Raw genomic sequence first — 22,684 nt, forward strand, 5'->3', positions numbered from 1 at the left:
TCCTTTTTAGAAACGAGCTTTATTCTCAATGGTACTTAATTCCGCGAGTCTGCAGATTCACTTAGTTACTCTCTTCTCCCGCCAGGTTCACCTATGGATCAGGATGTCAAAGGCCACAACGAGCAAAGCAACCACCGGCAGGAGCGGGGTGCCGGCCTTGCGTCCTGGCGACCAAAGACCTGCCTTTTCCTGAAGGTTCTCTGGGAGATGCTCGATCTCCGCAAGGGAGGTCACTGCGTTGCAGTCCTGAACCCACTCGCTTGAAAAGCAGACCCGGAATTCCAAACTTTGAGAACTGGGTCTCAACAGCCCCGCGTAAATCACTCTCGTTCTGAAAATGATACAATTAATGGCCCCAAAAGGTGACTTTCCCAGAGGGCTTCAGGGCAAGGCAGTCTCTCCTGACACCCACGTCTGCCCCTGCCAACTCCTCTCTAGCTCTCTTCCATGGGACTCGGTAACACTTCACCCTTAAAGTCCGGGGGATGGCCTCGGCTGCACTGAGTGGCCAAGCAGAGCCCATCGAGACAGGAAAGGAATTTGGACACAGGCCCAGCAACAATGAACTTGCTTGTTATTCGTAAATACAGTCCAATAAAGAGGCTGCATCAAACTCAAGAGCCAACCTTTCTGTTTCAGATCCCTGGCTAAAAAGCATTTCTTCAAAACTTGTGTAACCTGAACCAAAAAGGATGGTTAATTAAAAATAAACGAAGAAATATCCAGAAACGGGTTTCTAGCAGAAACCTGGAGGAAGAGGGATTCCGATCTAAAAAAGCAATCTAGACAGGTTCTCTTATCTGTGGGGGATGCAACGTTCTCACACTCCCCTTCCATAAACCCTCCGCAAACTCCTTAAGTAGTCGGCATTTCAACGCGGAGACCAAAGTGAAAAGATCTTTGAAAAGAAAACAAGGACGTGGCTGGGAAGCCGTGTGCGGCCTGGCAGATGTTTTGTCCACCCACCACGAGCTTGGGCTTTCTGGGAAGGTCGTTGGTTTTCCAGTCAAAACCATTCTTGAAGTCGTCAGGAACAGAGGAAGGGAGACTCGGCATCTGGGAAGGCGGTTCCTGGTTCCCGGGAAGACGTAGATCTGGGGCTCAGGAGCCAAACAGCCTGGAAAAGTCAGAGGGCAGAAATGTCCATGAAGATGGGAACAATGGAACACGATCGCTCTGAAAACATTTTTAGAAAAAAATTTTTTATGTTACTATTATTAAGATTATTGGGGCGCCTGGGGGGCTCAGTTGGTTAAGCGTCCAACTTTGGCTCAGCTCATGATCTCACGGTTCATGAGTTCAAGCCCCGTGTCCGGCTCTGTGCTGACCGCTCAGAGCCTGGAGCCTGCTTTGGATTCTGGGTCTCCCTCTCTCCCTGGCCCTCCCCCGCTCACTCGCGTTCACTCGTGCACTCTCTCTCTCTCGCTCTCTCTCTCAAAAATAAATAAACATTAAAAAAAATTTTTTTTAAAGATTACTTTAGGGCATCTGGGTGGCTCAGTCAGGTAAGCGTCTGACTTTGGCTCAGCTCATGATCCCTCAGTTCGTGAGTTCTAGCCCCGCATTGGGTTCTGTGCTCACAGCCTGGAGCCTGCTTCAGATTCTGTGTCTCCCTCTCTCTCTGCCCCTCCCCCACTCACTCTCTGTCTCTGTCTCTCAAAATAAAACAATAAAGACAAAAACAATTTTTTAAAAAAAGATTATTTTGTAATCATTTACAATTTTAGAACTAATTTATCTGTTATACACTGTGAATATACTTAATACTACCAAACAGTACATTTTAAAAGGGAAAAAACTATTTAAGAAAGTGTCTACTTCATCAGAATCCGTAACATTTTATTCTCTATTATTGCAAGTCAGTGATGCTTTCATAAATTGGAAAAAAAAAAAAAAAGATGTTAACTCTGTCCCTGTGAAGAAAATCTAGAAAAGGCCTGGAAACTGTATAAATGTCCATGAAGTTGAGAATGGGTATGTAAGTCATGACTGAGGTTTACTGGAGAAAACCACAGGGCTATTAAAGAGATCTACAAGGTGGGGGGGTGCCTAGGGGCTCGATCGGTTAAATATCCGACTTTTGGTTTTGGCTCAGGTCATGACCTCACGGGTCCTGAGTTCAAGCCCCACATCAGGCTCTGTGCTGACGGTGCGGAGCCTGCTTGGGGTTCTCTCTCTCCCCCTCCCTCTGCCCCTTCCCTGCTCTCATGTGCGTGCATGCATGCACTCTCTCTCTGTAAACAAACTTAAATATATATATACATACACACAAGGGAACTCTGTTACCTTTACAATATTTCTATTAAGTCAGTACTCTTTCCAAAATAAAAAGCCTTTTTGAAAAAAAGAACAGTAGAAGGTGCGGGAACAACAGGATTACCACGAGCAAAAGAATGAAGCTGGATCCTTACCTCACACCATCTATAAAAATTAATTCAAAGTGGATCACGGACCTATTAAAATTACAATTATAAAACTCTTAAAAAAAAAAAACAAAACTAAGGCCTACAGGTGCCCGGGTAGTTCAGTCAGTTGAATGTCTGACTCTTCGTTTCAGCTCAGGTCATAATCTCGCAGTTTGGGAGTTCAAGCACTGCATTGGGCTTTATGCTGACAGCATGGAGCCTGCTTGGGGTTCTCTCTCTCCCTCTCTCTCTCTACCCCTCCCCTGCTCGCACGCTCTCTCTCTCAAAATAAATAAACTTGAAAGAAAGAAAGAAAGAAAGAAAAAGAAAGAAAGGGAGAGAGAGAAGGGGAGAGAGAGAAGGAAAGAAAGGAAAAGAAAAGAAAAGAAAAGAAGAGAAAGGAAAGGAAAAGAAAAGAAAAGAAAAGAGGAAAGGAAAAGAAAAGAAAAAAGAAAAGAAAAGAAAAGAAAAGAAAAGAAAAGAAAAGAAAAGAAAAGAAAAGAAAAGAAAAGAAAAGAAAAGAAAAGGGCTTAGGCTGAAATCTCCATGAACTTGGGCAGGGTGATGATTTCTTAGCTATTACTCAAAAAGCGAAGTGACAGAAGGGAAACATAGACTGGAGTCTATCAAAATTAAAAATTCTTATGCTTCAAAGGGCACCATTAAGAAATGGAAAAGATAATCCCCAGAATGGGAGAAAATACTTGCAAATCATGTATCGGATAAGGGATTGGGATCCCAACTATAAAAAGAACCCTTACAACTCAGTAATAACCAACTAAAAAATGGACAAAGGATCTACGTAGACCTTTTTCCAAAGAAGATGTACAAATGTCCAACAAGCACGTGAAAAGGCACTCCATGTCATTCACCACTGGGGAGATGCAAGTCGACCTTCCCATCCACCAGGATGGCTATAATCAAAAAGACTGACAATCACCAGTGCTGGCAAGGAGCTGGGCACACTGGACCCATCATACGCTACTGGTTGGGAAGGCACACTGCTGCAGCGACTTTAAAAAAAATAGTCTGGCGGAAGCTCAGAAGGATAAATATAGAGTGACCATATGACCCAGCAATTTCACTCCTGGGTATATACCAGAGAGCGCTGAAAACGCGTACACAAATGTTTGTTTCAGCAATGTTCACAACAGCCGAAAAAAGGACACAGCCCAGATACCCATCAACGGAGGGGTAGATAAACAAGCTGAGGCACAGCCATACAATGGACTATTCTTCGGCCACAGAAAGGAATGCAGTGTCGACACACGCCACAACATGTCACAACCTACAAGACATCACGCTGAGTGAAAGAAGCCAGGCACAGAAGGGGCCGCGTACTGTCAGGATTCTGCGTATGCGAAATATCCGCAACAGGCAAATCCATAAAGACAGAAAGCGGGAGGGAGGGAAGAACAGGCAGGCACTGCTTAATGGGTACGAGGTTTCCCTTTGGGGTGATGAAAACGTTCCAGACTTAGATCGTGGTGGTGGTTTTGCAACCCGTAAATATACAAAATACCAAATTGTGAAGACTGACTTGCACTTTTTTACTTATTCATCCTTTTCCGTGGTTTGACGCCTTCGTCTTCTCCCGATCTTCCTCTCTCCAGTATTTTATCATGAAGATTTCAATGCAGAGAAGACTTAGAGGAAGAGTTCAGTGAACACCTATGTCCACACCACCTCCAGTCTGCAATTAACTCTTGCTGTACAGGGCACCTACCGATCTGTCTACTTTATCTTTGCCATGTTCCAAAGTTAAGTTGCAGGTGGCAGTACTGTTGGTCCCTAAACCTTCAGGCATGTTTCTCTCTGTATTTCAAGCTTCTTGTGCCTTTTTAGTTTCCACAGTAGCTCAGCTCAAGCAATACAGAAGTGGGTGCTGGGAACAGTGAACCATCCCTGTTAACCTCCTCGGCGATCAGACCATGGTCCCTCTGAGCAACGTCCCCTTCTGTGGACGGCCTGGAGTAGATCTGTCCAACTCCCTGCCTGGAAGTGTTCTCCCCACAGATGGCAGGCATTTATTCCAATGTTTACTGCGTACAAATCACAACTGAGGCCAGAGTGTGCACAGAAATGACATCCGGCCTTCTTCGCTTTCAAAACACTCCCCTGTGTAGACAGAAACTTCTAGCACATCATCAGTGATAGCACCCTAATGGTTATATGGGCGTCCTTAGAATTACCTGACTCTTCCCCTGTTCTTGGACATTTAGGTGATTTCCAGTTTCATTTTTCTTTTCTTTTCTTTTTTTTTTTTTTTTTTTTGCAGCAAAAGTATAATAGGTTCTATTATTTAAAAAGCCTTCATTGGGGCGCCTGGGTGGCTCAGTCAGTTGAGCGTCCAACTTCGGCTCAGGTCATGATCTCACAGTTCGTGGGCTCGAGCCCCGCGTCAGGCTCTGTGCTGGCAGCTCAGACCCTGGAGCCTGCTTCCGATTCTGTGTGTCCCTCTCTCTCTGCCCCTCCCCTACTCATGATCTGTCTCTCTCTGTCTCTCAAAAATAAATAAATGTTAAAAAAATTTTTTAAAGCCTTCATTATTTTTAACCCACCTAAGGCCTTACATATTTATTTACTTGAAAGAGCGAGAGAGAGAGAGCACGCAACCACATGAGCAGGGGAGAGGAGCAAGGGGAGAGAGAGAGAATCTTAAGCAGGCTCCAAGCTCAGCACAGAGCCTGATGTGCGGCTAGAGCCGGTGACCCTGGGAGAATGACCAGAGCAGAGATAATATCCTGGGAAAGCCAGTCACTGCCTCCCTGACACAGCCCTTTCTGAAGAGCATCGTCCCTCACTCATGACCCCTACTGAAAGAGCTGGCCTAGGTCAGGGGTCCACACACTCTTTCTCACTCTTTCTGCCAGAAGTCACACTTTCAGTAGTTTGGGTTTTGCAGGCCAGGCAGTTTCTGTCACGAGGCTTCAAGCACTCCACTGCACCCAAGAGCAGTCACAGAAATGGGTGTGGCTGGTGACAATGAAACATCAGAAAAACCAGGAAATAGCTATGGCCCAAGGGCTGTGGTTGGCTGATTCAACGGAAGTGATTCTGCTGGAATCAGGAGAAGGCCAATCTAGTTGGACCTGGGTGACACCTAGTTGGTCAATCAGACTCTGCTCCCAGGAAGCAAAATCAGAACTCCAGGCTACTGACTAAGCTAGCCTTGGGCTTAGCTGGAACGTCACAGAACCTGAGGCTACCGTCTTGGTCCCAGGCCAGCAGATGAGCAGTAAAGGAAGCTATCTGAGTGAGAGTATGACCAAGTTGCTGGACACAAAACAACAAAATGATAAAAACATTTTTATCTTCTCTGCCCCAGGACCTTTGCACATGCTGCTTCCAGTGTCATCGTGCCTCTCTTCAGCTATGCAGATGGCGAGTCTGCCTCTCTTAGGCTTTGATTTAAACAGCACTTCTCGGAGGGGCTCTCCCCGACCATTTCTCACACTGAGAAATTTGCCTCATGAGTGAGTTTCTCCTATTTACTTGTTTTCTGTCCCTGTCCCACCTGCTATACCGTGTGGATTCACTGAGGGCAAGGCCTATGGCTCTCTTGGTCTCAGCTATAAGCCCAAGGCACAGCCCATGCTGGATAGTTGTGAATGAATGAATGGATGGATGGATGGATGGACAGGTGGGCGTGTGGAAAGCCCAAGGCTAGAGGAGCACCCCCAACACTGCTCTACCTCCTGTGAAGCTGACTTATGCGTCCCACGCTCTTCTGCAAATTCCCTCATCTCTTCATAAGCCCTCTTTGTACCTGGACAGACCTCAATCAAGCTCCCAAAAAGGGCTTCTCCGGGCATACAATCACGGTCCTCACTCTGGGCTCTAAAATACTTCCTAGGGGGCACAGCAAAACCCCTTGCTCCCCCATCTCCCAAGTCTTGGAATCATCTCAGCCAGCCACTGGGCTGACACAAGGTCCCCCCCAGCAACCCTAAATCAGCATCTCAATTACTCAGGACAGTAGACTTCTTATTCTCTCCCTCTTTGGGGTGAAGCAACGGACCAGCCCAGCATGGACAAGAACGCCAGGTTCCCCTACATTTCCTCCCCAGGGTCTGTTTACTAGGAGTCCCACAGTTCATGAATAGCAGCATCAAAATCAAGGCCCTGCTACCAGAAGGAAAGCCAAGTCGCTTAGATTTGTGAAGCGTAATGAGGAAATGAAAAATGGACATGAAAACAGAAAAAGGTCTGAAACACGGAAACACTGCGGCTGGCTTCCAGCAGGGTAGGACGCAGGGTCCAGCAGCGCACCGGCCATTCAGACCACATCTTCCACTCTGGCAAATGCCAAGTTTACGCGAAACCCAGCAGAGCTGGCAAGAGGGAACAGGGCCGAGGCTCCAGGGAAGCTATCTCTCGGCAACCTTTGCTGAGGCACCCGGAACAGCCAGGCCTGGGAGAACACCGTGTTCCAATCAAAGCTCCGGCCTTGACCACAGCAACACAGTTGAACCTCTGCAGACCCGGGTTTCCTCTCCAACCTGCAGAGCTCTTCTCTTCAAAGCAGAAAGCGGGACGCAAAAGTGCCGACGGAGGAGACAGAGAACGACCATCAGGTGGGTCGATCGGGAGAACGGCATGGAGGATGACAATGAAGGGGACAGGCAGGCTGGACTCACACGATCATGCAGAACATCATGAAGACGTTCCACAGGGCGATGAAGATTCGGAAGTATCTGAGGCTCAGCAGGAACTCCCGGATGTTGTCACCTGGAAAGTCAGGAAAGCACTCTTACATGGCCGCTGTCACAGCTGCAGTTTCCGCCCGCCCCCATCCCACCACCCCACGTTCCAGGGGCAGCACAGCTTTCCCTGTGGGTCGCTTCTGCTCCCAGACTCGGACTCCTGCCATTCTGGCCGTGGCTGCCACTGACCAACCCCTGAGAGCATCCACCCCCCCAGCCTTTGATTGGCTCGGGGAGGGACATGTGACCCAAGGCTACCCAATGAGAGTCAGTCCTGAGACTTTTATCTTAACCACTGGGAAAGAGGCATTTGCTTCCTGTCCACCTTTCTGGGCTAGGAAGTTGTAAGCCCAGTCCTTTGAGTCAGGAGTTGGCAAACTATGGCCCATGGCCCAAAGCCAGCCCCCCTGCCTGTTTCTATATGGCCCATAAGCCAAGAATACCTTTGATACTTTTTAATGGTTAAAGAAAAATCAACAGAGTATTTTGTGAGGCACAAAAATTACAGAAAGTTCACATTTCAGGGTCTATAAATAAAGTTTTATCAAAATGCACCCATGTCCCCTCATTTATATATAGGCAAACCTTGTAGACCACGGCAATAAAGCAAATCAAATGATTATCATTTTTTTTTGGTTTCCCAGTGCATATAAAAGTTATGTTTACATTACCCTATAGTCAATTAGGTAGGCAGCAAAATTACATCTAAAAAATAATGTAAATACATTAACTTAAAAAATACCGCTAGAGTGTACAGATGGTTCAGTAGGTTAAGCATCCATCTGGCTCTTGGCTTTGGCTCAGGTCATGATCTCACAGTTCGGGAGTTTGAGCCCCACATCAGGGTCCATGCTCACAGCGTGGAGTCGGCTTGGGATCCTCTCTCTTTGCCCCTCCCCTGCTCTCTCTCTCTCTCAAAATAAATAAACTTAAAAAACATATATATTGATGGGGTGCCTGAGTGATTCAATCAGTTAAGTATCCAACTCTTCATTTCAGCTCCAGTCATGATCTCAGGGTCCAGAGATCAAGCCCCACATTGGGCTCCACATTGAGCATGGAACCTACTTAGGATTCTGTCTATGGGGGCGCCTAGGTGGCTCAGTCGGTTAACTGACCGACTTCAGCTCAGGTCATAATCTCATAGTTTGTGAGTCTGAACCCTGCGTTGGGCTCTGTGCTGACAACTCAGAGCCTGGAGCCTGGTTGGGCTTCTGTGTTTCCCCCTTTCTCTGCCCCTGCCCTGCTCGCACTCTCTCCTCTGTCTCTCTCAAAAATAAACACACACTGGGGAGCCTGGGTAGTTCAGTCAGTTAAGCTTTCAACTTCGGCTCAGGTCGTGATCTCACGGTTCATGGGTTCAAACCCCGCATTGGGTTCAGTGCTGACAGCTCAGAGCTTAAAGCCTGCTTCAGATTCCGTGTCTCCCTCTCTCTCTGCCCCTCCCTGCTCATGCTCTCTCTCTCTCTCAAAATTTAATAAACATCAAAAAAATAAATAAATAAACACACACTAAAAATTTTTTAAAAAGTTTCTCTCTCCTTCTCCCTTTACCCCTCCCCAATGAGTGCAGGCACATTCTCTCTCTCAAAAAGAAAAAATACATTGTAACAAATGCTAACCATCATCTGAGCTTTCAGCAAGTTATAATCCCTGATCACCAACCACCGTAACAAATTTAACAATGAAAAAGTTTGAAAAATTGCTAGAATACCAAAATAAGCAGACACATAAAATGGGCAAATGCTATTGGAAAAATGGTGCCAACAGCCCTTGCTCACTCAGGCTTGCCACACCTTCAGTTTGCAAAAAAACACAATTATCTGCAAAGCACAATAAAACAAGGCATGCCTGTATTTGCCATGGCTGCTCTCAAGGACCAGGGCTGAGACGCTGCGCCGGAGAAGGTATGGCCCATGGGGGGCGCCTGGGGGCTCAGTAGGTTAAGCGTCTGACTCTGGATGGCTCAGGTCACGGTCTCCCGGTGTGTGAGCTCCAGCCTGCCTGGGACTCTGTCTCCCTCTCTCTGCCCCTCCCCAGCTCGTGCGCACTCGCTCTCTCCCTCTCAAGTAAATGAACACTAAAAAAAAGAAAGAAAGAGAATGTGGGACCCACAAAGCCTCAAATGTTTATGATCTGACCCTTTAAAGAAAAATGTGCCAAGCCCTGCTCTAAAGTCACCTTTATAAAAACAAGCAGCCTGATAGTAAAACCAACCCAGAAGGACGACTGCATGCAGGGCTGGAGGTGCCCTGAATCCACATGTACCTGAGAACAGTTCTGTCCTGGGGGGCGGGTGTAATGTGCCTAACTACTTTGGGCTGGGTTTTCGGTGTTTGCAGCTGAAAAGGCCACTAACTCAGGCAGGTAGAAGGGGAGTTGTGCTTTAATGATGACTCAGTCTAGTCCCCTAATACCCCCGAACGGGTTCCGTTCCGAGAGAAAACAATCTGGTACGATAAGAATCGAGAGATGTGGGTTTCAGAACCTTCCTTCAAGGTTTTAAAGTCAATCACCCTCCCTAGCTAATCCTCCAGAATGATAAATGAATGGGTCCAGATAGGGTAACCTACAATGGTACTACCCAAATGTCACCTATAGAGCAGGGCTGTTCTTGAGCACAAGAGAATACCAGGCAAGGAGCTCAGAAATGTACACGGCCACCCTGTATGACAGCCGCCTGGCCTCACTGTCCCATCCAAGCACTAGATGAGCACACGGTCTTGCTGAATGCGGTTTAGGGGAGTCCGGTGTCGTTCACCGCACAGGGACAGCCACGTGCAGCTCAGCCCAGACTGCAAATGTCAAACACGGGTCCATCCTGAGGACGGCTGATAGGCGCCACTCCGCAAGGTCCTTCTGAGCCCAGTATCGCAAAAACAGGCTCTGCTGCCACCAACCCGTGCTAACTGAAGGCCACTTCTTCCAGGCAGCAGCCAAGTACAGGGGATACAGGGAGGAACGAGACAGGCATCGCTGCCCCAAGCTCACGTGGAGGACAAACACTAAACAAGTAACCACACACCTGATTATTCACCATGACAAGTGCCACGGGGACATACCATGGGGGCATCCAACTGAGCCCATGTTGGGGAGAGGGGGTGAGGAGCATCGAGGAAGTGCGTAAGCTCCGACCCTAAACATGGGCAGGAGTTTACTGCCCTTCCACACAGGTGGCCTTCGCCAGTCCCTGGCACACATGTGCTCCAGTTTCCTCCTGTGTAAATGGGGGTGATAGGCGACTAGGAAGAGCTTAGCACGGTGCCTGGCACACAGGCAGATCTCAACACATGCAGCCGCTACGGTATCGGGGGTCGCCCAGGCACAGGAAGAGGGGTGTTCTCTGCAGTGCAGCAAGCAGGAGACCACTGGCTGGAAGGAGATGTGCCCAGAGCCCCTGATCACTGGGAAGCCATGACTGTCCTTCTCATGGACCCTCTCACCACCACCAAGCCCTCTACTCTCCTACCCACCCCACCTCTGGTTTAGATCTGGAGACCTACAGACCTACAGCGCCACAGTGTGGGTAAGCAATATATGCGGCTGCTGAATGAATGGACAAATGGATGTGTGAACAAAAGAACGAATGGTTGGATGGTCTAGTGACTTAGGGTACAAGCCAGGTTGCCAGAAAAGCCAGAAAAACCCAGGTTCCGATCAGGAGGCTGTCACTGGCTTACTAGGAGACCACAAGCCAGAACCCCAGTTTCCTCATCTGTCAAACGGGAAAATGCTCTTTACCTTTTAGGGATGGAGGTGGAGGGAAATACCCATATGACACACCTCACGGGGCAGCCACCACCAGGTGGGCCCCCGATAAAAGGGAGCTGTCGGACTGCCATCAAGTTCGCTGCCCCTCAGGGTTCCTAGCGTCCCTACGCAACACTCCATCATGGCACCCACCGCCTTGGCTGCAATGCCACCCCTTCCCTCCACACACCCCGGCTGAAGCGGCAACTCCATCACTAGCCTCACCTGACATCACCTCAGTCACTGTCTGTGCCTTGTTTTGCTTGTCCCACCCCAGAGGAGTACAACTCACAAGACAGGAATCACATCTGTCTTGTTCCCTGCTGTGTCCCCAGCATCCAGCACAGTGGCTGACAGGCGGCAGGTGCTAACACTTGGTGACCGAATAAATGTACGGACACAGTAGTTACACACACGTCTCACGTCTCAAAGGGTCTCATGAATAAATTCAGCAAGAAGTGTCAATTCTAGGGCCTCCAGAGGCCCGGCAGGGTGAGAGGATATAAACAGGAAGTGGCTGGGGCTGGGATGAGGCAGAGGCCACAGGCCCTGCCTCAACGGGGTCCTGTTTTTCTCAACTTTACCCATCAGGGGCCAAGATGGTGCTTGAACTCTAAGCTGTAGGATGTTCAGAGTTTTCTTGAAAAACTTTCTTGAAAATTCAGACAACCGAACTTTTATGTGACATCCGATATATTTGAAAGCTAATGTTGGCACCTGATTTTAAAAAAGGAAAAGAAACAACAGGTCCGCCGTACTCTGAAAGCTATAGCTACTTGTGAAGCTGTTTGTTTGTTCATTCTTTCATTCACACCGGAAGACTGGCATCGAAAGGGCATAGAAATGGCCCAAAACAAGCTGGAGCAAGTGTGAGGGGCAAATACAAGCCACACGACAACATACATAAAGGAAAATTCTAGCTGTATGAGGTTATATGAGTTCTGACCTATGTGGGGAGGTTTGGCAGGAAAAAGAGGGTTGACGGAGGGGAGCAGGAGCAGCACATCCTCAGGCCCATCTCTCTCTCCCCGCCCCCCTCTCCCTCCACACACACACACACACACACACACACACACACACACACTTAAAAAGAAAACTGAGTTAGGGCTTGGTAAGAACAAATTGTCCTCTCCGAAACGGACCAGTTTTCAGAGTCCAGAAAGGAGGCCTTACCTGTGCTGGGCTCCCTCGACTCCTCCCCAAAGCCCTGGGTGTCCTTCTTTTTCCTACAAAGAGGAACAGACAGTGTCCACTTTCGGCGGGACATAAAGACCACTCAGTCCCCTGGCCCTGACCCCCAGCTCAGAGGGCCTCGGACACCCAGTTTCAGCTCTAGCCCTGCAGCAGATCTGCTGTGTGACCTCGGGTGGTTCAATGCCCCTTTCTGGACCATCGTCTACCGGGCAATCGCAGCAAGGCCTGCAGCCACAAAGGCGGAGAAGTTAGTCTGTGGGTACAGAGGAAGAACTTTTGGGGAACTAATAACGTTTGGGGGTCAGGCCGGAAGCTCTCGGCAATGCAAGAGAGATACCCGGGAAACGAAGAGTCTTTCAAGTCACCGTGGAGACGAGGGTCACAGAAGGACGGACCAAGATGGAGGCGTGGTCAGAGGGATGGCTGGGCCTTGGGGGCGTGGCCTAAGGCTTGGGGCGGGCTCAGGCTCGCGGGGGCGGGGCTACGGGTCCCCGGGGTGGAGCCACGATCCAAAGCGGCCTACTCACAGCTTAAAGTTGAGTACCGCCCCGGCGTTCATCAGCAGCGTCCTGCGAAGGGAGAATAAGGTTACCTGGGCCGCCCCCTGTCCCTCTTATCCTTCTTACCCCAGCCTCTGGCCCTCCCTAATTACCCGAACAGCAGGATGTCCCCGATCATCGTTACGGCCGAAGCGTCCGTCAGAACCGGAAGCGGAAGTCTCGAAGAGGGAGGGGAGAGAAGCACAAGCCGACCAATCGCGAAGCCGCCCTGGCAAGGGCTGGTCCAATCGAAGGCCAAGATATACAGGGTCCGGGCGTCTACAGGCCAGGCCCCTTTAGGAAAGAACAAGCGCCCCTTTTCGGTGGGAGGCCCTGAAGGTATTGAGGAAAGGGCGGGGCGAAAGTTGACGTCATTAGGGGCGGGGTCACCCCGGGCAGTACTAGGTTACGCCCTGGAGGCGTAGCGTGCCGTGCAGCGCTGGAGTGAGGCCCTCAGCGTGTTGGAGATTTATCGCAGTAGCTTTATCTTCTGGCCTGGGGTCTCCCATGCGGCTTCTGGAGAAACCGGGCCTCCTGACCGCTGAGATGCACCGGGGAATGGGTCCTGATGCAGTGGGCTCTCTAGGCACGGATGCCCGGGGCCTGGGGGTTCCTCCTGGGCCCAGTGGAAGGCGGGGATCCCCGCTACGCTGGCGCTAAGGAGGACGGAGGTCCCAACCGAGCTGTCCTTTCAGAGAACAGGGATCCCCATGAGGAATGGATATCTTAACTTACAGAGCCCCATAGAGAACTGGGATCATGACAGCTCCACAGAGAACTGGGGTCTTGACCCTCTAGGATACGGGAAGATGGGGTTCACAACTGCTCGGGCCCCACAGAGGACATGGATGCTAATCGAGTCCCACCGGACAGGGTCCTGACCGATCAGTCCCGCCTGGGTGGGCTCCGTGCAGGAAGGACCCTCCCCCACCCCCACCAAGGGACAGCTACGCTGTCCGACGCACACCACAGGAACCCCAGCACCCCACCTCGCTGGGCTGAATGGGGTCGCGATGACCCGAGGGACAGAGTAGGAGACACCCGACTAGGCTTCGTGGGACCGAAAGGCCCCACGACCCGCCCCGGGGCCAGAGGCCGTCCCTCCTCTCCCGCGGGGGCCGGGTTGGGGGCGGCGCCTGGCGGGCGGGGGCGGGTCCAGCGGCGGGGGCGCAGTTGCCGGGCCACCGGCTGCTGTACTTACTGGGCCGGGGGCTGGGGTGGGACCCGGCGGGCGCCATGGAGCTGCTCTCGGCGCTAAGCCTAGGCGAGCTGGCGCTCAGCTTCTCGCGGGTGCCGCTCTTCCCCGTCTTCGACCTCAGCTACTTCATCGTCTCCATTCTCTACCTCAAGTATGAGCCAGGTGAGCCAGGGCCAGGAGCCCGCGGGGGCTGGCATCGCGGGGCGGGGGGCGGGGGTAATGCGGGTCCGAGGCGGGGGATGCCCTAGATCCTGGGGGGACAGTCCGAGGGACTGGTTCCGGAGAGCAGCAGGTGCCGGGGTCATTCGGTTCTTCCCCATGGGGTGGCCGCTGGGGGGGTACAAGAGGGAGGGCAAGGAGAGAAGCCCCAGGATTGTGAGGCTGGGGGAGGGGGAGCAGATGCAGGCTGAAGGGTAGGAGAGGAACGCGATTGTTGGCGTGGAGGGGGAACAGGTGCTGGGGAGGGGGCTGAGAGAGAAGGTCAGAGGTCCTGGCATGGGCATATGAACTTGCCCAAGCGGCGTAGGTCTTGGTGAGGGCGCAGGCGGGGGTCGGCGTTGCAGACCAGTCCAGATGTTTTGGCCGCCCGGCGGCAGCCTTGACCTCCCCTCTTGCCCTTGGCGCGCGCGGAGCCCGAGCGCCTGCTGAGTGTCTATATAAGGGCCGGCCGAGCTGGGGGCAGTAATCCGGTTCAGAGAAAGTGACACCGGTGCCCCCTCTCCGCTGCGGCGCTCGGGCAATCACCCCTCCTCCTCCCGCGGAGCCAAGCTGGGTCTCCGTGCCCGGCAGGAATTCTTCCAGCCCTGGCGCCGATCCTTTCCACTTACTGAGCAGAACCAGCCCGAGGGCAGGGTGATTCGGGGTTAGCGTACGCCCGCCAGCTCCAGACTCCCGTGGAGAATCGCAGGAGGGAAGAAAGATTCTGCTTCTTGGGTCTTTTAAAAACATTTTTTTTTAAGGTGGTAAATAGCCTCCTTAGAATGTGTTCTATTTTGATGCAAGACTCCCCCAATGTTTCTTGTTCCTCTCCTGGTGTTGTGACTATTATAGCACACCAGCGAAGGAAAGGGACTAAGAATTTAGCCTTAGAAAAGGATCAATCATCCCCAAACTTTCTCCCACTTAGATGAAATCACTCCTCTATTCTTCTGGCAGAATTGAAACAGCTTTTTTTTTTCCAGATGATAAAAATAGGTGCTTCTGTATACTTAAAAATCAAGCTGAGAAACAGGAAGGAAAAAAGAGATAATTACAGTTGATAGATGTATTGTCAACCGTTCCAGACCTCTCTTCTATGCATTTGTTACCCTGTAGAGATGTAAGAGCATGATTTTATGCAAATGGGATCATACTCTGCTTGCCAAATGTTTTTGTTCCATTTTATTTTTGCCCATCCACAAGCCAGAGCCTATTCTTTAAAAGCTCTTCTGAAATCAGTTACTTTGCAAAGCAAAATAAGCTTAGGCTGAACGCAGGGCCGTATTCCCTGTCCAGGATGAATTTTTGGTGACTCGGGCCAGTCCCCTGGGCGAATACAGAACCTAGCACACCTTGGGATATCTGAAACTGTGGAAGGCAGGAGCCCTGTTAGCCATGTAAGACACAGACGTCTGGAAGAAAAAGGACTGCAGGCCTGACAGGAACTGTTTCTGCCAGTCACAGAGTCAATCACTTGAACTGGAGGTACTGGAGCCTGAAGTTTCCTGAAGGTTGGGAAGGTTCAATGGTTCTGAACCCTAGCTGCTTATCAGAGGCTCTTGGGGCCTCTTAAGCCCCCATCTCATTTCCACCCCAGATAAAGGGAATCAGAATATCTGGGAAAGGGCTCTGCGTGCTCATGTTTCAAGCTCTCCTCCCCAGTGCTGTCAGGATTGAGAACCCCAGTGCCCCATTCAACCCTCTCCATCTGTAACTGGGGAAATAGGAAATAGTGACTAAGGCAATTTACATATGCAATGAGCCTGTGGTCCCCTGGCTGGTAGATGACAACCCTGGCATTCAAACCCTGGTCTGTGTGACCCCGGAAATCACTACGGTCACTTCCCTTTAGAAAAGGGAGGTATTGGACTTAGCGGTTAGCCCCTCAGTTTGGAATTCTTGCTGAGCCTCTGTAGAGGTTTCTTCTCAGCATCTATGTGCTGATTACGGGGACCAGCTATAGAATTTTCAGGTTCCCTCATTTAGAAATTGAGAATTTCAAGACAGTGACAGCAGAGCACTAAACTGAATGTGGGGCGCCTCTGAGCACAGGGTCCTGGGCAAGCCGACAGCCAAGCTGGCTTGTAGGAAAAATCTCTAGATTAGGAGTCAGTTCTGCCTCCACCACTGAGGAAACACCGGGCCAGTGACTGCACCTCCGAGAGCTTCTTCAGCTCACTCATCTATGAAATAGGCTCCTTGGAACGCAATCCTGGGCTCTTCTGCCTGGCTGTTGTGAGAATCTACTGAGACCTTTGTCAGTAGTAGGGTCTAGGGCGCTTGTGAGAGGTAGTTACAATAATTTGTAAGGACGTGGGAGGATGTGTTTCCTGGCATGCAGGCATTTTCTGGGTCAGACTTTCATGAGAATCCTGAATGAGGGCAAAGCTCAGAGTGTGGTCCTCTGTGTCCCCTTGGAGCTGGTTAAGAAATGCAGAATGCCAGGCACCACCCTCCCCTCCCAGACCTGCTGAATCAGTGTCTGCGTAATATTTAAGAAGTGATGGTCCGAAAGAGGCAGGATCTCCTTATTAGACCTGGAGCTTCTCAGTAAGGCAAGGAGGACCAGGTCTGCTCACCTCCCGGACCCCTAGCTCTATGCGGGAAGAGAAGAGGAAGCAGTGGATGTTGGCTGCTTGACTATTGATTGAATGATGAATGAATGACAGTCCTGGATACCTTAAGCCTTGACCTATCCAAAGAACCTTCCAGACCAGTGGTTCTCAAATACGCCTACACATGATACTCACCTGAGGAGCTTTTAAGAATCCTCTTGTTCCCGCAGCACCCCTCCATTTAAATCGGAATCTCTGTGCATGGTCCCAGCATCGGTATTTTCTTTAAGTTCCCCAGATGAAAATCAACCGTGTGCCCCAGTGTTGCCCAACTTCTGCACAAATGACAGTTAGGGCCAGATCGTCCTCTGTGGTGGAGGCCATCCCAGGCATTTCAGGATATTTCACAGCATCCCTGGCTCAACCCACTAGATGCTGGCAGCACACGCCAGCTGTGACAATCAGAAATCTCCCCAGATGTACTTGCCCCCAGTTGAGACCCTGCGATCTAGACTGAGTTTCAAACTCCAATGCTTTCAAGGGCCAGGCACGGGGTATATGGGAAGCAGGAAGCCAGCCAGGTAGGGGCTGTCCCCAGCTGAGATCCAGCTACACACGTCTTCACCTGATTGGAGCTCGAAATACCGGAAGTGATTTTTCAACGAGAGCTAGAAAGGTGATTTGCAGCTCCCTATGTTTATATGTTGGCTGTTCAAACTTTTTTTTTCCTTTTTAGAAAATTAATAGACTGGCGCGCCTGCGTCTCTCAGTTGGTTGAGCGTCCAACTCTTGATCTCAGCTCAGGTTTTAATCAGGGTCGTGAGTTCAAGCCCCATGTTGTGCTCTGCACCGGGCATGAACATGAAGTCTACTTAAAAATAATAATAATAATAGTAATAGGCTTTTTTTCTAGAATAGTTTTAGATCCACAACAAAATTAAGCTGAAAGTACATCATTTTCCATCTACTCTCTGACCTCCGCCTCCATCAGCATTCTGCACAGATGGGTACATTTGTTATAATCAACAAAACACCACCATCATCCATGGTTACTGTTACCGCTATACATCTTACCGCCCAAAGTCTATAGTTTACATTAGGGTTCCTTTGTCTTGGACCTTTTGTGGATTTTGACAAGTGCATCACACATATCCACCATTATAGTATCACACAGATAGTTTCACTAACCTAAAAACCCTCCAAGCCCACGTAATCACCCGCCCCTCGTCCAAACCCTTGGCAACCACTGCTCTTTTCTCTTGTCTCCATAGTTTTGCTTTCTGCAGACCGTCGTAGAATTGGAGTCGTCCAGCGTATCGCCTTTTCAGACTGGCTTCTTTCACCCAGCGACATGCATTTAAAGCTCTTCCATGTCTTTTCGTGGCTTGAGAGCTCATTTCTATTTATCGCTGAGTAAGATCCCATGGTGTGTATGCACCATAGTGTCATTATTCACCTACTGAAAGACATCTTTGTTGCAGTCTGAACGTTGTCTAAAATGCTGTGGGGCTCAAGAAACAGCTCCTTGACCCCTGTTTTGACACCTCTGGCACAAACTGTAAGCTTTTGGGGGGCAGATGGCTGCCTGTCCCTTCCTCCTTGCGAGGCAGGGGCTGCTGTCTGTCACAGGGGAAGAAACCAAGCCAGGTGGCTGAGCTTGAAGGCTAAGGAGAAGACTTGCCCTAAAGTCACTGAGAGTCTCTGTCATTACATCCCTATGTTAGACCGCAGACTAGATAGTGCAGAACCACGGCAGTGCTGAGAGTGCCCTGTGGAACCTTCTAGTGCTTCCCTGCCATCCATAGGCAGGGCACTGACCCCCGGAGAGGGAGTGATGTGCTGCTCATCCCCAGCCAGAATGAGGGACCCGAGGGGAGCTTCCTCCTCCCTCCTAAGGCAGAGCTGATTTTTATACATCCATCAGCTAAAATTTCCACCCACAGGTACTTTCCATTTCAGATCCAGTTCCAGGAATAACTCTTGCATAATTGCTAAGCACGAAGCAATAATTTCTTTTCGTCCTCGCAGGCGCCCTTTGAAATGAATAAGAGCACGGGGGTGACCACCTTGCCCAGGTTCTCTTAAGCATCAAAAGCCCCATGTCCCAGGAGGCCCTCAGTCCCAGGCACCCCCGGAGTGGTCGGTCACTCTAGACAGCACCCTCCCCCTCCCCCCCCCGTTATACACAAATACACCAGTTGAAGCCTGGAGAGAGGACTGACTAGCCAAGCTCACCCAGCGAAATGGGAGGCAAGCCTAGAATTGCAACCCACATTCTCCTGGTTCCTGCTGCCCTCCCCCCCAAAACCCAGCAAGAGAAGCCGGGAAGAAGAATGGCAAAGGGAAGGAGCCCCGCGGGGAAGGTCCTCGGCCACCACCTTGCTGTGGATCTTCAAGGCAGACCCATCCTCTGTCAGCCTCTGTCTTCTCGTCTGTGGCAATGGGGAGGCTCATCCTGAGATCACTAAGGTTGATAACGCCAAGAAGCATGTTGATAATCATGCACTCCTCACTGAAATCACCCTTACAACTTGGGGGGGTGGGCTCTCATTCTCTTCTTTTCAAAGCAGAGGAAGCTGAGGCTAGTGGGAAACAGTCACTTGCCCAAGGCAACCATGAGCCTGTTAGCTTTTCTACCAGGACTTACCCACGGGGAGCCTGCTTTACTCCCATAAAAGCCCCTCCCCCCACTCCCTGGCCTCAGTCCCTGGGGTGTCCCAGAGGGCACAAGAATGACCCTGGAAAGAATTCAACCCCTCGGGGTTATTTTTAGTTGTAGAGGTATCCGTTTCTTCAAAACATGGGTGCCTCACCTGACCCGGCTCCTGCTGGACCCACCAGCTGCTCCGAAGGATTAACTCTCAGCCGGCTGCATTTTAAATAGACACCCCAGAGAAGAGCAGGGAATGTTCTGCCTCATACTGGAGGACCTTTGTAAATGCTAAGACTTGGGACAACCTTGAGGGCGGGGAGAAGATGGACTCTGGGCTTGTAACCCCAGCGGGAGGAGGGAAAATGCAATCCCAGCCCTTGTTAGCTGGGCCAAGAGGGGATTCGGGTTCACACCTGATAGAAGGAGCCAGACACAGAGGACAAATGGTTTGTCCAAGTGGCAGTGGCAAAGAAAAAGGGGAGTGCGTTTAGGACTTCCTCCCAAAGCAACTTTTATGAGGCACGTTTCCTGATTATAAAATGTAGTTTGTGCAAGAGAACGGATAGGGGCGCCTGGGTGGTTCAGTCGGTTAAGCATCCAATTTCTGCTTAGGTCATGATCTCATGGTTTGTGGGTTCAAGCCCCACATCAGGCTCGTGTGCTGACAGCTCAGAGCCTGGAGCCTGCTTCTGATTCTGTGTCTCCCTCTCTCTCTCTCTGTCTCTCCCCCACTTATGCGCTCTTTCTCAAAACTAAATAAACATTAAATATTTTTTTAATAAAAAAAGAGAAGGGATGAATACCTTGTGATCTATTTCTATCATGGAAGAGAAAAGTGAATATTACCCTTGAAAATATTGCACTCATGAAAGAGCCAGAGGTAAAAGGCTGCGTTATATGACTCCACCTATACGGAATATATAAATTCAGAACACTTTCCTCACCCAAAAAGGAAACCCCATGCCCATGAACAGTCACTCTTCATTTCTCCCTTTCCCCCACCCCCAGCCCCTGGTAACCACTACCTTGCTTTCTGTTTCTATGGATTTGCCTGTTCTGGATGTTTCCTATAGATGGCATCATATGCCACGTGACCTTTTGTGTCTGGCTACTCTCACTTAGCATGTTTTCAAGATTTGTTCGTGTTGTAGGACTTCATTTCTCTTTAAGGCTGAATAGTCTTTCATTGTGTGGACCAATCGTTCTGTTTATCCATTCATCTGTTGGTGAACACTTGTGTCGTTTCTACCCTTTGGCAATTGTGAACAGTGCTGCTGTGAACATGATTTTTTTAAGAGCCTTCCAGAAGTTTTTGTTGGGTTCTTGCAGAAAGGACAGCTCATCACTGGCCACCCAATACCTCCTGTTCCTGGAGGAATGGGACCCCGTTGCCCACCCAGGACCTCCCCTGTTCCTGGCCCTGTGATCATGGCCATCAGAGGGGGAACATGTAGTGAGGGCCCCCGGAGGGGCTCAGCACAGAGTGTGGAGTCCAGTGTGATGAGGCAGATGAGCACTGACAGCATTGAGCCTTGATGCGGGGCTCGAACCCACAAATCATGAGATCATGACCTGAGCCGAAGTCGGAAGCTCCACTGAATGAGCCACCCAGGTGCCCTTCAGATGTGTTTTTGATAAATAAATAGATGGAGACACAGCCAACCTGTCCCTTCCCCCTCCCTCCCTCTCTAGCTGTGACCACCACCCTGAAATTTGCTTGTATTGTTCCCATGTCTTCTCTATTGTGTACATGTCTCTAAACTACATGGAGTATGTTGTTTTCACTATATACTCAAGATATACAAAAACTGGGGCGCCTGGGTGGCCCAGTCGGTTAAGCATCCGACTTCAGCTCAGGTCATGATCTCACGGTTAATGGGTTCAAGCCCCACGTCAGGCCCTGTGCTGACAGCTCAGAGCCTGGAGCCTGCTTTGGATTCTGTGTCTCCCTCTCTCTCTGTTCCTACCTCACTTCTGTCACTCTCTCTCAAAATTAAGTAAACATAAAAAAAGGTATATGTAAATATATGGACTTCATGTTTCTTGGAATGAAAGACCCTACAATGACCCTATTCCAAGTAAGGTCACATTCTGAGGTTCTGGTGGACATGAATTCTGGGCAGAGGGACCCTGGTCCGCCATATAAATCACTGCAAGTGGGGATATTGATCCCTATATTATGTGCAATTAAACACTCTCAAGGGTGGAGTGAAGGCCTACAGTTGCCTGAGACAAAATAGTAATTCCACAAATAGATGGAGCAGGGTAGGTTTTGGTATGTGCACCCCAAAGTGCCCAAACACAACCTCAATGCCTACACGCTGTCCCATCCACATTTGCAAGAATGTAAGCTCTATGAGGGCAGGAGTTCATCCACTCACAACCATTTATTGTACAGCTACTATGTGTCAGGCAGAGTGCCACACACAGGGCAGGTGCAGCAGCAGGTAACACTGATCTGATGAGATCCCCATATTCAACAAAGGATCAAGATCTAGTCAACTTGTTGAGTATATCGGCAGTTTGTATAGGTATTTACGTCAATAGCTTCATACATAGAGCATGTCACAGAGAGGCCAAGCTTAGAGACAAAAGGCATCCAATTTCTGGAGACAAAGTGGCATTAAAACAAAAATTCTCAAACCCGAATGGATCATTTATTTTGACTCGTCTTTTGATTAATACATCACATGTAACCTTGTCATTTCACATCCATACTGAGTGGAGTTGTCACTGGATTCAAGTAAATTGTTTAAGGGGAGTCTTTGGTACCTGCTCTGGCCGTGGGAGTTAAGTGGCTATGCCTCACAACTTACTCCAAAAAGCATTATCTGGAAACTGAAACTAGTGCGGGAGGGAAGGAATCAAGGTGACAAAATAGTTGTCACACCAGGAAACACCCAGGCTGCAACTCTGGGGTGTGGCTGTAAAAGATGATGACGATATTAACATAAAGATAGGGGGCACCTGGCTGGCTCAGTTGGTAGAGCATGTAACTTTTTTTTCTTTTCAGTGTTTATTTTTGAGAGAGAGAGAGAGAGAGAGAGAGAGAGAGAGGGACTCTCTGAAGCAGGCTCCAGACTGAGCTGTCAGCACAGAGCCTGATGCGGGGCTCGAACTCACAAACTGTGAGATCATGACCTGAGTCGAAGTCAGCCGCTTAACGGACTGAGCCACTCAGGCCCCCCAAAGATTTTATTTTCCACATAATCTCTATACCCAATGCGGAGCTCTAACTCACAACCCCAAGATCAAGAGTCTCATGCTTTTCCAACTGAGCCATCCAGGGCCTCCAGTATAGAGGTTGCTTTAAAACAGAACAAAACAAAGCAAAACAAAATCTTGTCTTGAACCCTGAGATGAAGCAGGTATGCTCTGGTGGACACAGGATGAAGGACCCAGAACATTCCCATTTGGTCTCTCCTTTGCCCCTGCAAATCTTCAGGGTTCCTAGGAATACAGTTTGGAAACCATTGTTCTTGGGAG

The 22,684-nt window shown here is 49.8% G+C and overlaps 2 protein-coding genes across 3 annotated transcripts in view; one reads left to right on the forward strand and one right to left on the reverse strand.

Annotated features, from left to right (window-relative positions):
- SMIM7 (small integral membrane protein 7) lies at positions 1 to 13,897 on the reverse strand. 2 transcript variants are annotated; one of them, XM_029916604.1, is made up of 6 exons: positions 13,796 to 13,897; positions 12,708 to 12,888; positions 12,583 to 12,624; positions 12,035 to 12,087; positions 7,046 to 7,136; positions 1 to 1,117 (listed from the first exon to the last, which is right to left on the reverse strand). In XM_029916604.1, the coding sequence occupies exons 1-6, from the start codon at positions 13,830 to 13,832 to the stop codon at positions 1,102 to 1,104; spliced, it is 420 nt and encodes a 139-aa protein (XP_029772464.1). In that variant the 5' UTR covers positions 13,833 to 13,897; the 3' UTR covers positions 1 to 1,101. The 2 variants fall into 2 exon arrangements, with proteins under 2 accessions (XP_029772464.1, XP_029772465.1); XM_029916605.1 differs by lacking the exons at positions 1 to 1,117; positions 13,796 to 13,897 and adding an exon at positions 4,880 to 6,572 and having other exon boundaries at positions 12,708 to 12,927.
- The window catches only part of TMEM38A (transmembrane protein 38A), an 18,230-nt gene continuing 9,290 nt past the window's right edge, over positions 13,745 to 22,684 (forward strand). The window contains exon 1 of the mRNA XM_029916602.1: positions 13,745 to 13,954. Coding sequence (XP_029772462.1) covers positions 13,831 to 13,954 — 124 coding nt within the window. The 5' untranslated portion in view covers positions 13,745 to 13,830. The remainder of the gene's footprint in view (positions 13,955 to 22,684) is intronic.

Source organism: Suricata suricatta, chromosome 12 (genome assembly GCF_006229205.1).
Source record: "Suricata suricatta isolate VVHF042 chromosome 12, meerkat_22Aug2017_6uvM2_HiC, whole genome shotgun sequence".
NCBI lineage: Eukaryota > Metazoa > Chordata > Mammalia > Carnivora > Herpestidae > Suricata > Suricata suricatta.